We start from the raw sequence: 15,181 nt of genomic DNA, 5'->3' as shown, positions 1-15,181 counted from the left end.
TATTTGGAAAAATATTATAACAGTGTGGTATTTGTTTTAACCTTACATACACATACTTTGAACAGATAAACAAAATATGATATTCATCTTCAAGACATTCGCCACGCTGTTCACGAAAAGCATCACCTGGATCTATTGTAACTTTAGAACGTCTTTATGTTTGGATTTTGAGATCATTGTATTCTGTTCTAAACTTGGCCAAACTTCTACGTAATGATACATTTTTAATGCAATTTATGTGTATTAGGTTTGAGAAAGGTCTTGACTTTACAATATGTTTCAAAATAAAACTTTTTAATTGGTCTTGGATGTAGAGTTCTTGTACACAATATTCTTGCAATACCCGAGTAAATACTGACATGAATATTTTAACATCTGCAACTTTTTGCGCCGTCCACACAAATCAGAATCCAGAAACAAAAATCTGACAACTGATACCCAGTATATGCCCCCCTTATATACTCTTACAAGGATGGATCGCCTGGGACCTATTCTAACTAGGAATCCCCATGGGCAGACTAACGCTCAGTCACTGAAAATATATAATTTAGATAGAAAGAAATATAAATCTAGACTTGCTTCATTTAGGGCTTTTGCATTACAGAGAGGGATGACGGGAAGAGAAAATAATATGTTTCAAGGGCTGTGAGACAGACAACCCCACGGGGTGTGAGCGAGTGAGTGAGTGAGTGAGTGAGTGAGTTGGGTTAAACGCATCTTTGAACATTATCCCAGTTATATCACGGCGTTTGTCTTGTGCTGTGCAGGTTGTAAATAGTTTCGCAGTGTACCCTTTCCTAACTCAGGCCAGTTTGCAGTCTTGCAAGTTTGATTCAAATCATTGACACCCCACAACGTTTGCTTACTCAAAATTCAGTTGTACAATGAAACCCCTATTACCTAGACCCCGTTAAACCTCATTACCCAGACGTTAACCGTTAGGAGCGTCAAGACATATAAATACAACATCACCCAATAACAGATTCGTAAACCCGGACATTGGTTATCCGGACGATTTGACTGGGAACTTACCGTGCGGATTAACGAGGTTTTACTCCGTGTCAGTCTCGCGCTGACAATTATCCTAATGACACAGGGCATAGTGTCTGATTCACACAACTTCCGGCCTGGTAACGGGCACCTAGACTTGGGAGCATGGTCCAGCTCCAGCAGTAATTTTGCAGCATTTTGCGGCGTTTCCGTAACGAGGCAAGTATTAGTTCTGAAGCTGTGTCTCATCTTTTTTAAGTTTCAGCGTAGATGCCACAAGAAAAACCCACGGCAACTTTGAGATAACTTTCAGCGATTTATTATCGTTGGTTGATGAATAATTACATAGCTTGAAAACATAGCTCAAAAAGTGAAACGAAATTTGACATAAATGATGATAAAGTTATATAGGTTTGTTTTGGGGTTTTTTAATAAAAAACAACAACACAACCAACTCTATCAACTGATATGCACGTGCATATGTTCAATCGACACAGTTTGACGTGCACGTTGAAGACATTGCGATAGTGTATACGCGAGTGTAAGAAGATTGTTGGAATTGAAAAGTTGTTGTTTGTTTTGTACTGTGATAACTGATTAAAACACGACATACATTATGCTGATTAACACACGTATGAAATTTATTTCACTAGACTTGATAGGAAACGAACCTGGCCGGTTCACGAATTTAGAAAAAACAAGCCACATGCACACATGAGGTCTTATTCTGACACTCTGATGTATCATGTCTTTGAGAAACGTTGAGACACCATCATGTTTGTCTATATACGAAAAAACAACAACAAACAAACAAGGCCACGCTGAATTAGACGTTGATGACTCTTACCATGTAACATGTTAAACAACAGAGCCTTGATCAAATTTCATACAATTTCCTCCAAATGGGTTGAGACACACAGATTTATCACAGATAGAACATAAATAGTTAAAACCTTTTAAATGTCTAGACACGATCTTTAGGCATTCTTATGATTCACAGTCTGTTGAATTGCGATGATTCACTCACAACTCCGACCAAATAAAAAAACTACAAAGAGTTACTCTCACAAACTGGACGGAACGCAACGGGGAAAGGTCACGTGACCGGGTCAAGATGGCGGAAGAAGGTCATAATTACCTCCCCTGATTGAGCGTCACACAAATACGAAGAGATCGGCGTGAGTGATATCACAGAGCACTTTCCTGTCGAGACGCGCTCTCTCGGATGTCCGTTTGCATTTTGTGTTATAGACGCAGGAAAGGGAGGCCGAAAAAAGATTAAATGTCTATAAATAATGCATAATGTGTGGATCTGACGGAGGTAGACTTTAGATACAGGAAGACAGGGTATTGTTGAAGTGCTTTTATTTCCGATCAGGCTATACATGAAGCGTTATGTTGACCCGTGGAGGCTCCTGTTGAGTTCTAGTACAGCATAAGGGCATAATGTCAGGCCCAAATGTTGAAAAACACCTCAGTCTTAATTCCACTATAATCAATTACTCCGCTCAAAGCTACTTGTATGTCTGGTGATTAGTGACAAACTAGCGTCACTCGTGTATTGATGGATATTAAAAGAACTATATTGTAACCATTTCCTCCCGTGTTGTACCTGGAACCGCTTTGAATGTGGCTCTCTTAGTTTATTAAAGAAGGTAATATAACAGGCTCAAATCATTTATTAAGGTCTTTTAGTTTTTTGCTTTGTTTTTTTTTTGTTTAACGCCGCAATATTCCAGCTATATCATGACGGTCTGTAAATAATCGAGTATTGACCAGACAATCCAGTGATTGATATCATGTGCAACGATCTACGCAAGGTGGATACGATGACATGCATCAACCAAGTCAGCGAGCCTGACCACCCAATCCCGTTAGTCGTATCTTACAACAAGCATGTGTTGCTGAAGGCCTATTCAAACCCGGATCGGGATTGGGTCAATTATATTAGGATTTGTCGGAATTGTATGAAGGATAATACAAGATCCTCAGCCTTGTATAACCAAAACTCTCTCAGCCTCCAAACCTGAAAGAACAGAATCCGTTCGCGTGTGTGATTACGTCGGTATGCATATAATAAAGCGAAACACTGTGAAAAAAAACCCTGATCAATTATCTTAATACAATATAACGAAAGGAGCCCAGAGACTCTCTTCATTTTTTACCGTTATCTTGACGTGCAAACTACAGACCTGCCTGGGCTATATTGGATATATTTGACTTACGTACATGTCTCCGTGATCGGTGACCACGTGTTTAGTTAACATAACATGTTTCAATCAACGAACCTTCACACACATCACGAGACCAGCCGTGTACAGGAAACCTATGTATAAAGCCATAGGTGTACACGCGCCCACCAGGAGAATATAGCACGGTCATGCGAAACACTGCAACACAATAAATACCGTATACCCTATTTGTTGTTGTCATGTAACTGCGGGTGAATAGGGAAAAAAATTCTGCCTCTCCGGCGTTACTGAGATCGAAGGACGCCGAGTCTACGTGAGTTCAGTGCCCGCCAACAAGATAGGGCCACGTGTGTAATATCTCTTGTTTCTCATCACCGACCGACCGACAAAGTCAGCCCAAACATAAGAGTAGTTTTGCCTTTTTTAAATTCGTTTCTGGTTATTTTCAATTCGAAAGTTACACATTTTTGGAGTGGTTGGGAAATGGAATTGTCTTTTTAAAATATTATGAGAAACAACAAATTTTTATGTGGCCTTATATCATTGTCGTATACTGCATCTGTGTCACCGGTAACAGAGTACTTAACCAGACAAAGATATCCAAGATATCTCACACGCATAGATTCAATTACGTTAACACCAGGTGTTCAACGGAGAACGAACTACTGATTGACTTGCATGTATGAAATATGATCACCTAATCATGTCATTACATTCGCATCAGAATCTTAATGAATGATTAAACAACTCACTCACTCACTCACTCACTCACACTAACTCACTCACTCACTCACTCACCATTGCCAAATATAACCCTTGCATAACATAATAGTTGTGTAATTTTATTCTAGATATTAAATAGTGTCATTGCATTATTCATTACCTAGAATTTAGAATATCAGGCAGAACTTCTTATATTTTGAGGCGTGATCGAGTATAAAAAAGTGATTCTTTCACAGTATGTGTACTGGTATCGAATGGTTTACGGTATTCCTAGTGTAAAAATAATACAATATTTCGGGATACGGCGTTAATCGTAGTGCTGGGATCACATACGGTAGTCGTAACACTAGGCTCGCGTTATGGTAGTCGTAATGCTAGGATCACATACGGTAGTCGTAATGCTGGGATCACATACGGTAGTCGTAATGCTGGGATCACATACGGTAGTCGTAATGCTGGGATCACATAGGGTAGTCGTAATGCTGGGATCACATACGGAAGTCGTAATGCTGTGATCACATACGGTAGTCGTAATGCTGGGATCACATACGGTAGTCGTAATGCTGGGATCACATACGGTAGTCGTAATGCTGGGATCACTTCATGGAACCCACTTAGTTAGATTTTGTCCGTTTGTTTTTTAACGCCGCACTCAGCAGTATTCAAACAGTATTCCGGCTGAATGACGGCGGTCAGTAAATAATCGAATCTGGTCCAGACAATCCGGTGATTGATAATTTGAGCAAATATCCAAGCTGTCGGGGTGCGATGGCACGTAATCCGTGGCATGAACATGGGACGAAAAGGGAGACAACTGCAACACTGAAATATAGCATATGCGAAGGAAAATTGGATGGGTCCAGTCACCGGTTTCTCTGATCAGATTTTACAGACCGCCGTGATGTCGCTGCAAAAATGCTAACTGCGGCGTCAAACAACGTTCACTCAGTCCTCACTCGCTTCGTTGATCAGGACCACGCGGACTCAGGCCTGAAGTAGAGTGAGTGAGTTGGGTTTAACGCCGCTTTTAACATTATTCAAGTTACATCACGCCGGGTCAGCTTAATGTGGGAGGAAGGCCCGGAGTGATGCAGGTCTCAGACGTTTACCACGGTGAAACCCACGAGCACGGGTATGGTACTGACAAACCTAGAAACATAATCGGGTCGAACCGGAATTCGAACCCACAATCATAGGTTTCTGGCGTGCCCAAGGGACGCAACCCTGCACAGTGAATCGCACACACACACACACACACACACACACACACACACACACACACACACACCCGAAGTAGAATCCTAACACACTATGTGAAGAGTGACCAATGACTAAGTGGGCCGGGGCTGCACTATACCGAGAATCGTGACTTCACCAGACTTGACCATGCGTACACATGCACTGTTTTAATGAAACGGATTACGTTGCCCCAGCATCTGTTATCTATTGACTGCATTAATGTAAAAAAACGAATCTTCTGATAGCAGCCGCGTTATCGGTATAATTAGTTGACGATAATCATGTCTTTCACCAATTGCCACACAGAAAATTTGTCCTGGATGTAGATGGACTCAATCAAATGAACCACATGGTTCTCCATTAGCACAGCTCACCATGCTGTGAATGTAGACTATATCAACATATACAAGAAAACGCTCACGCACAGCATCCTAAGTTCCCCGTAACACGTGATGTCTCAGAAATGCATAATTATGATGTTATTGACGTAAGGAATTAAAGTTTAATGCATGGCAAATTAAAGGGGAGAAAATACGGAATGTAGGAGCTCCATTTGCATAGTAGCTGTATTTTAATAAGATTTTTTTGTAATGGCTGCACTTGCTTGCACAAAAATAAATACAATGTATGTGGAAAAAGCATCGAAACTGTCAACAATAATGGCAGATGCTTGTACTCGGATAATATACACCCATTCAAAAGTATCGCACCACCAACTTTGAAGTGTAATTGCGAGTTCAATTTCAATGTAGAGATTTTCAAATGGTTTGTTTGTTGTTTTACGCCGCACTCAGCAATATTCCAGCTATATGACAACGGTCTGTAAATAATCGAGTCTGAACCAGACAATCCAGTGATTGATATCATGAGCATCGATCGATGCAATTGGGATACGGCCACCCGATCACCCGATCCCGTTAGTCGCCTTTTACGACCAGCATAGTCACCTTTTACGGCAAGTAACAATGACTGGTGTTAGTTAATATGATGGTGATTGATATACTGTTGAGACGTAACTTAACAATTCAACCATAGTACCACACAGAAGTAAGTTATCAATATTGCTTGTTGAAATGATACTATGACATTTGTTATCACTGCTTGATTATTTGGAGAGCCTGTGACTGGGCCATAAAACTTATCTGTTACGTTAACACTTCCACAAGAAAGAGTTGCTGGCGGTAACTGATTATGACCAAAATATCCCTCGTGGCCCTCGGGGTTATGAGGATCGAGAGCAGGGGTTAATATAAAATATGGAAAAAACAAGCAATTCTGATCATTTTTATTGTGAACATGAGCATCCACACAACAATCAGCAGTGTGGTAAGTAATACGTAGAATTGAGCCATGTTACATGTAATCAAAGATGTTGACATTGTTCATCATTCATTAAAGATAAGCAAATTAAAAATATTTTATTTGATTACTGAGGAATATATTATTTTGTTAATGACGATTTCCGGGTTATAGTTCTTCTTTTGTACAGACCGTGACCGAAAATTAGTCCTTGAGAAAAAAACGAAATGTGGTTATCAGATAAAGGATTTTTTAATGGCACTTATGTACATAATTACCAGAAACAGCAATTAGCTCCATAAAGATTATGATGAAGCATCTCTTAATGCTGGAAAAAAATAGCAATAACATTTTATGCACATTATTTTTTATATTTCGTTACTATTACGGTGTTATTTTAAATTTCATTAAACTAAAATGGCGAAATACATGCTATAAAATTAAACTAACCTCTACAATTCCCCGCCTTAAGGGAGGGGAGGAATAGGACAAGTGAAATATACATGACATTTGACAAACGTCGGTTAGCGAACAGGTGCCGATAATGTTGATATTCTAGAAACATGATAATGTCATCTATAAGGAAATGGATTTTCGCGGTAACCAGCTGTCGACAGTGAAAGTACACGCAATCGGCAAAGTAAATGAGTGAATTCTGCATAGTGACGTCAGCACTATTTCAACAATCCCGACCAAAAGAAAGCATACGCTTGTAAATTGAATGTGACCAAAGTTTTTCACCAGCGAATAACCACCTCTTGTTTGTTTCATGTTTAGCCAGCATCAACCATGGTGAATACCCAAGGCCGTAGTTAACTTTTCTTTTGGTTGATGCATGTCATAGATCTCAATTGCATGGATTGATGCTCATGTTGTCAATCACTGGATTGTCTGGTCCAGACTCGATTATTTACAGACCGCCGTCATATAGCTGGAATATTGCTGAGAGGGGCGTTAAACAACAAACAAACCAACAAACATCACGTCCAGTAAATAATCGAGTCTGGGTCTCATAAGCCAGTGACTGGATACACATGAACGATCCAGGCCAGTGGGGCGTGATGGCACACAGCCAGCCCAGTCAGAGTGAGTGAGTGAGTGAGTAAGTTTGGTTTTACGCCCCTTTTAGCAATATTCCAGCAATAGCACGGAGGGGGACACCAGAAATGGGCTTCACACATTGTACCCATGTCGGGATTCGAACCCGGGTCTTCGGCGTGACGCAGCCCAGTCAGAGGGCCAAACTGCCCGTTGTTATGCTGTCTCCTCTTACGACCAGCGACCGCCTCCGTGGTCTAGTGGTAGAGCGTCCGCCCGGAGAGCGGAAGGTCCGGGGTTCGATCCCCGACCGCGTCATACCAAAAGACGTTGAACGATGGTACTTGTTGTTACCCTGTCTGGCGCTCGGCATTGAGGGGCTAAAACAAGGACTGGTCGGCTCGGAGTCAGTATACTGTGTCTGAGTGGGGTATTCATGTTAAACTGCGGCATGGTATCTCAGTGAGCTAGCACTATAAATTGGCATCAGTCCGGACTAGTACAAGCAGCCACACAAACACACACGCGTACATGCACGTCGCTATATAAGTGCAATAATCTCGGACGCGACGTTAAACCCCATTTCACCTCACCTCTTACGACCAGCACTGAGGTGCCGGACACCAACCGTAGTTCGAGTATGTGAGTCAATCTCATTAAATCAGATCTTAGTTTTCGCTACCGATAAACAAAGATCTGAGGACATCCCATTATGGGTCACGTCGGAACGACCTTTCGCGAACATTGACCGACCAATGAAACTTACTTGAAATTTTATAGAATGAACTTCTGAACTTTCAAACAATGTATGTTTCTGAAAACCTTTCGTCTATAAACTAAGTTATCTGTAACATAAAATATTTTTCAGCAATCCAATATTCAGAAGTTCATTCTATTAAATTTCAAGTAAGAATATCTCTCTCTGAATGTCTGTCAGAGCAGTCCGTATGGTGCCCCAGAGAACATGCATTACATTACATACGGTAATCTGAAATCATAGTGTTCTGATTGTTGTAAATAAATGCTGTTGTACCAAAGTCGTTGTTGATTTGATAGTATAGAACTGAAATTGAATTAATGAAGGAGCAAGAAATTACTCTGAAACCTGGTTACACAAAATAAAGAAGTTGTTATTCATAAAAGTGTCTTGTTATTTTCTATCAACTTCCTTTGTTGTTTATCGCCGCATTCAGCAATATTCCGGCTATATGACGGTGGTCTGTAAATAATCGAATCTGGTCCAGACAATCCGGTGATTGATATTGTGAGCAACTATCCAAGCCGTCGGCACGTAATCCGTGGCATGAACATGGGACGAAAAGGGGGACAACTGCAACACAGAAAAATAGCATATGCGAACGAAAATTGGATGGGACTTTCCTTACTTGAACCAAAACTTATTAATTGCGAAAAGAAAATCGGATACGAATTGTTAAATATATGTGCCTGCTGAAGAAGCTAAATTAAATTGATTTTTTTATTCATATTTCATATTACTTTGTATCCCATCGAACTCGCAGTGCATACTATTTACTTCCATTCCATTTTTTTGTTTTTTTTGACATCATTTATTCATGTTAATTGTCCACGATATTACATGGCCCTGTACATTGCCACTCCATTTTTCATGCCTACATAATGTAATAGTTTGCGCCCGGTGAATTCCATTTTTAAATCATGTCTGATTTTCGAGTTAAAAGCTAACGTTTATTTGTCGCTCGTATGTCTTTGCACGCAGAGTCCAGCTTGCTGTGAAATCATTAAAACTATGCAAAACATAAGTTGTCTTCAGACAACACAAGGCCGTGGCTATCGCTGTCTGCATAAATAATAAACATTATAGACGCACAACGTATCGTCGGTTCATCGTATTTCTCGGCTATCGAATTCGACTGTATAACCAATAGAACATACATATAGTAAGCTCCTGTTGGATCGATGGCAGTTTAAAACCTTTTAATATTTAGCTTACAAAATTTCACAAATGTGAGATTTACAATTGAATATTACCAGCCGCTTATCTCAGTGAAGTTTTCAAACCATAAATCGTATAAAAACAGCAACATACAACTTATTTATCAGATTATTTATTTCCTTGTTTACGACTTTTTTGTACATCCTCTCTATAATTAGCTCCTTGCATGATGAATTTCGACTTATCTTGACGATTCAGCCATACGACCTTTGGGAATTTTTTACCATCTCGAGAACAACGCTTCATAAACAAGATCATCACCATCACACTGTCACTGCATCCTTTCAAATTCAACCCTCATGAACTCCATAAGTGACGTGAAATAGATATGGTTTTATGGTGTATACGATGCGTGCTTACTTTCTGTTATCTGCAACGCGCTGACAAGTTTCCCTGTAAAACCATCAGCTGTAGAACACCTACTGGTTCCCTCCTCGCTCTCCCCGACACCACGCTCTCCCTATACCCACTCCCTCCCTCCCTCCCTCCTTGTCTCTCACTCCCCGTCCCCACCCCTGCGTTTTCTTCCGTTGCACTCCTCTCCCTCTCTCATTCCCGTTCTCTTCCGTCCCACTCCATTCTCTCATTCCCGTTCTCTTCCGTCCCACTCCCTTCTCTCCCTCTCTCATTCCCGTTCTCTTCCGCCCCACTCTCTCCTCTCTAATGCCCGTTCTCTTCCGACCCACTCTCTCCTCTCTCATTCCCGTTCTCTTCCGTCCCACTCTCTCCTCTCTAATGCCCGTTCTCTTCCGACCCACTCTCTCCTCTCTCATTCCCGTTCTCTTCCGTCCCACTCTCTCCTCTCTAATGCCCGTTCTCTTCCGACCCACTCTCTCCTCTCTCATTCCCGTTCTCTTCCGTCCCACTCTCTCCTCTCTAATGCCCGTTCTCTTCCGACCCACTCTCTCCTCTCTCATTCCCGTTCTCTTCCGTCCCACTCTCTCCTCTCTAATGCCCGTTCTCTTCCGACCCACTCTCTCCTCTCTCATTCCCGTTCTCTTCCGTCCCACTCTCTCCTCTCCCTCTCTCATTTCCGTTCTCTTCCGTCTCACTCTCTCCTCTCACTCTCTCATTCCCGTTCTCTTACATCCCACTCTCTCCTCTCTCATTCCCGTTCTCTTCCGTCCCACTCTCTCCTCTCTAATTCCCGTTCTCTTCCGTCCCACTCTCTCCTCCCCCTCTCTCATTCCCGTTCTCTTAAGTCTCACTGTCCCTCTCTCATTCCCGTTTTCTTCCGACCCACTCTCTCCTCTCCTCTCTCTCAATCACGGATACTGTTGGGATCACGAAGCGGCGACGTGTTGAACGATATATCGACTTAAGCGACTTCGATGTACTAGGGTTTCTCTGAATGTCAAAACTGTATACCTATCTTACGTCAGTGTATAACATATATCATTTCGTGAATAAAACGTGGTAGTGATTGACGATCTAATTACAACTGGTTTCCATTTACTTATAACGTGTTCATTGTATCACAATTTTAACCGATATTGTTTCAGATATGAGTCATAACTTTGGCAAATACTTTCATTAAGCTTGATAATTGAGCATAACTAACAATTTAATGTAATTAATACAAGCCCCAGTGGAGAGATACCGTGTGACCACAGTATTTTTCTGTTATTGTTTGTATGTGCAACGGACCTTTTAGAAGTCCGCATAAACACGAATGCAATTTGGAAATAAATCTTCAAAAATTCATTAAAAATTATACAATGCGCAAAAACAAAGCAGGTACACGGAGACAGCAGCACGGAGATCAAGAGTGTTACCGACTGGAAGCCTATATCAGCTCCGTCACCATGTCTAGTGGGGGAAATGAATATCTTGTATATTAATATAAATGTATTCAAATACATTCATTACTCTTGATTTGTTATTGATTTCTTCTTGTCTTCTTTTCTTCGACCTTTTGTGTCTGTTCTGATGTATTACAGCATTTCGTTACAACTATATATAAAGACACTTCTGTCTGTTCCATAATTCTCCTGTCAACCTGAAGGTTCTCTCCTTTGAAAACCATATGTGACATTACACATAATGATATGTAGCATTTTAGTTTAAGAATGTTTAATGTCATAATGCCATTTATGCTGTTGACGTATGTAAAATGTTTGTTAATGCTGATTGGACGAAATAAAACATTATCTATATTGAAATATGTTAGTGAACAGTTTTTAAGGGATTGCAAACTGCTGGTACATAACAGAGAGAGAGAGAGAGAGAGAGAGAGAGAGAGAGAGAGAGAGAGAGAGAGAGAGAGAGAGAGAGAGAGAGAGAGAGAGAGAGAGAGAGAGAGAGAGAGAGAGAGAGAGAGAGAGAGAGAGAGAGAGAGAGAGAGAGAGTATAAGCTGATAACAATAATAAGGAAAATACTGGATTAATATGTCTGTCTGGGAGGGTGTAGGTGGAATCAGATGTCTGTTAAGAAAAAGATTGGAAAGTCGGTTTAGACAGGTTGAATGTTTAGATGTATGTCAGTTCAGACAGTTAGGGATCGACCATGTGATAGTCTGGGTGGGAGGTCACAGAAAATTCTTTCACAGAAAAATAATTATGCTTCAGACTGTTAAAAACAATTGTCTGGTGCAAGGTGAATTTCTATACAATATAAAATTTAATTAGGTTAATGTCTAGTCCCCAGCTCCCCATCCATTCCCCCACACCCCACCCAAGAATAGGAAATTGTCGTTCCCGTAGATGAAATGTCAACGAATCCTCTAGTATTAAGGACATCTCGAGTCTCTTAATTTCAGGAAGCTCAGAATGATACGAGTAAAGGCTGACAGAGCTGAGAAGAGGATGGAGAGCGGCATGATATGGCGGTGATTGTGTATTATATATGTGCTGTGGGGCCCATAAGAGAGACTAGCAGTAGGATTGAGTGTCTTTAATCGAGTATGGTTTAGACGGGTGGGGGTGGCAGTTTTCTTGGTTTGTCAGTACCATACCCGTGCTCGTGGGTTTCACCAAAGTGGTAAACGTCTGAGACCTGCATCACTTCAGCATCAACACACATCAACTGATTGATTTTACTGGAATATTGTTAAAAGCGGCGTTCACCCCAACTCACTCACTTCAGAATGGTATGGGTATTGGCTGATCGAATTGAGGGGATAAGGGGTGGGATGGAACGTACGTGAATGTTTTATTAAACACACGCTCTGGGGTCTGTGAGAGAGACTAGCAGTTAGACCGAAAGTCCGAATCTCAGTTTAGACAGCTAGATGAAGTGTTAAAGTATCGGTTCAGACATATAGACGGAATGTTCAGATCTCAGTTTAGACAGCTAGATGAAGTGTTAAAGTATCGGTTCAGACATATAGACGGAATGTTCAGATCTCGGTTTAGACAGCTAGATGAAGTGTAAAGTATCGGTTCAGACATATAGACATAATGTTCAGATCTCGGTTTAGACAGCTAGATGAAATGTTAAAGTATCGGTTCAGACATATAGACATAATGTTCAGATCTCAGTTTAGACAGCTGGATGAAGTGTTAAAGTATCGGTTCAGACATATAGACGGAATGTTCAGATCTCGGTTTAGACAGCTAGATGAAGTGTAAAGTATCGGTTCAGACATATAGACATAATGTTCAGATCTCAGTTTAGACAGCTAGATGAAGTGTTAAAGTATCGGTTCAGACATATAGACGGAATGTTCAGATCTCGGTTTAGACAGCTAGATGAAGTGTTAAAGTATCGGTTCAGACATATAGACGGAATGTTCAGATCTCAGTTTAGACAGCTAGATGAAGTGTTAAAGTATCGGTTCAGACATATAGACGGAATTTTCAGATCTCGGTTTAGACAGCTGGATGAAGTGTTAAAGTATCGGTTCAGACATATAGACGGAATGTTCAGATCTCCGTTTAGACAGCTAGATGAAGTGTTAAAGTATCGGTTCAGACATATAGGCGGAATGTTCAGATCTCGGTTTAGACAGCTAGATGAAGTGTTAAAGTATCGGTTCAGACATATAGACGGAATTTTCAGATCTCGGTTTAGACAGCTAGATGAGTTGTAAAGTATCGGTTCAGACATATAGACATAATGTTCAGATCTCAGTTTAGACAGCTAGATGAAGTGTTAAAGTATCGGTTCAGACATATAGACGGAATTTTCAGATCTCAGTTTAGACAGCTAGATGAAATGTTAAAGTATCGGTTCAGACATATAGACGGAATGTTCAGATCTCAGTTTAGACAGCTGGATGAAGTGTTAAAGTATCGGTTCAGACATATAGACGGAATGTTCAGATCTCGGTTTAGACAGCTAGATGAAGTGTTAAAGTATCGGTTCAGACATATAGACGGAATGTTCAGATCTCGGTTTAGACAGCTAGATGAAGTGTTAAAGTATCGGTTCAGACATATAGACGGAATGTTCAGATCTCGGTTTAGACAGCTAGATGAAGTGTTAAAGTATCGGTTCAGACATATAGACGGAATGTTCAGATCTCAGTTTAGACAGCTGGATGAAGTGTTAAAGTATCGGTTCAGACATATAGACGGAATGTTCAGATCTCCGTTTAGACAGCTAGATGAAGTGTTAAAGTATCGGTTCAGACATATAGGCGGAATGTTCAGATCTCGGTTTAGACAGCTAGATGAAGTGTTAAAGTATCGGTTCAGACATATAGACGGAATTTTCAGATCTCGGTTTAGACAGCTAGATGAGTTGTAAAGTATCGGTTCAGACATATAGACATAATGTTCAGATCTCAGTTTAGACTGCTAGATGAAGTGTTAAAGTATCGGTTCAGACATATAGACGGAATTTTCAGATCTCAGTTTAGACAGCTAGATGAAATGTTAAAGTATCGGTTCAGACATATAGACGGAATTTTCAGATCTCAGTTTAGACAGCTAGATGAAGTGTTAAAGTATCGGTTCAGACATAACGACGTAATGTTCACATCTCGGTTAGACAGTTAAATGAAATGTTGGTTGGTTGGTTGGTTGTTTAACGCCGCACTCAGCAATATTCCAGCTATATGACGGCGGTCTGTAAATAATCGAGCCTGGACCAGACAATCCAGTGATTGATATCATGAGCATCGATCCAGCAATTGAGATCGATGACATGAATCAACCAAGTTAAAGTATCGGGGGTAGACATACAGACGGAATGTTCAAATGGTGGTTGAGACAGACAATAGGAATGTTTGAATATTGGCATAGACAGATAGATGACAGATATTACAGACAGTACACAGTTGCACTTATACATCTGTTCTATCAATGTAGATTGCGTCAGCGCGTCAGTTTCGCACAACAAGGGTAAAGCTTGGGACAAATAAAGTTTACTGCTAATGGTAAAGTATATAACCTTTCGCACGTGAACAAACCGACAGCCCACAAACTGTTGTCACTATGTTGATATACTGATAAGCGAAATACCACACCACCCCCCACACCCCCACACCCCCACCCCACCCCACCCCACCCCACCCCCCACCCCCCCTGGTGTCGAAAATATACCTTTATGCTTATGTCGAAAATGTTTTACCGAATACATCGAACAATGGAATTATATACTTGAGAGAATATCGATCACATATAAAAAAATATGTTTATCTACAATCTTTTTTTCTCTACATATTATGTAATTACATTGAAATATTCTAACCCGTATAACATGATTAATAACTGAACTAATTACCCAGGAACTTACCAGTGTTAATATGAATATTCATTCTTATTTCCTTGTATTTGAATT

The 15,181-nt window shown here is 40.6% G+C and overlaps 2 protein-coding genes across 4 annotated transcripts in view; both read right to left on the bottom strand.

Moving 5' to 3' along the window:
• The window catches only part of LOC124112522, a 216,327-nt gene that overhangs the window by 199,866 nt on the left and 1,280 nt on the right, over positions 1-15,181 (bottom strand). The window lies entirely within an intron of this gene.
• LOC125381115 lies at positions 9,876-10,487 on the bottom strand. The gene has a single exon (XM_048397340.1). The coding sequence runs from the start codon at positions 10,485-10,487 to the stop codon at positions 9,876-9,878; it is 612 nt and encodes a 203-aa protein (XP_048253297.1).

The sequence above is a fragment of the Haliotis rufescens genome, unplaced genomic scaffold (genome assembly GCF_023055435.1).
Source record: "Haliotis rufescens isolate VD_foot unplaced genomic scaffold, xgHalRufe1.0.p SCAF_17, whole genome shotgun sequence".
Taxonomy (NCBI): domain Eukaryota; kingdom Metazoa; phylum Mollusca; class Gastropoda; order Lepetellida; family Haliotidae; genus Haliotis; species Haliotis rufescens.
Note: the sequence above shows the minus strand (reverse complement) of the source record. Positions and strands in the feature narration are given on the sequence as shown.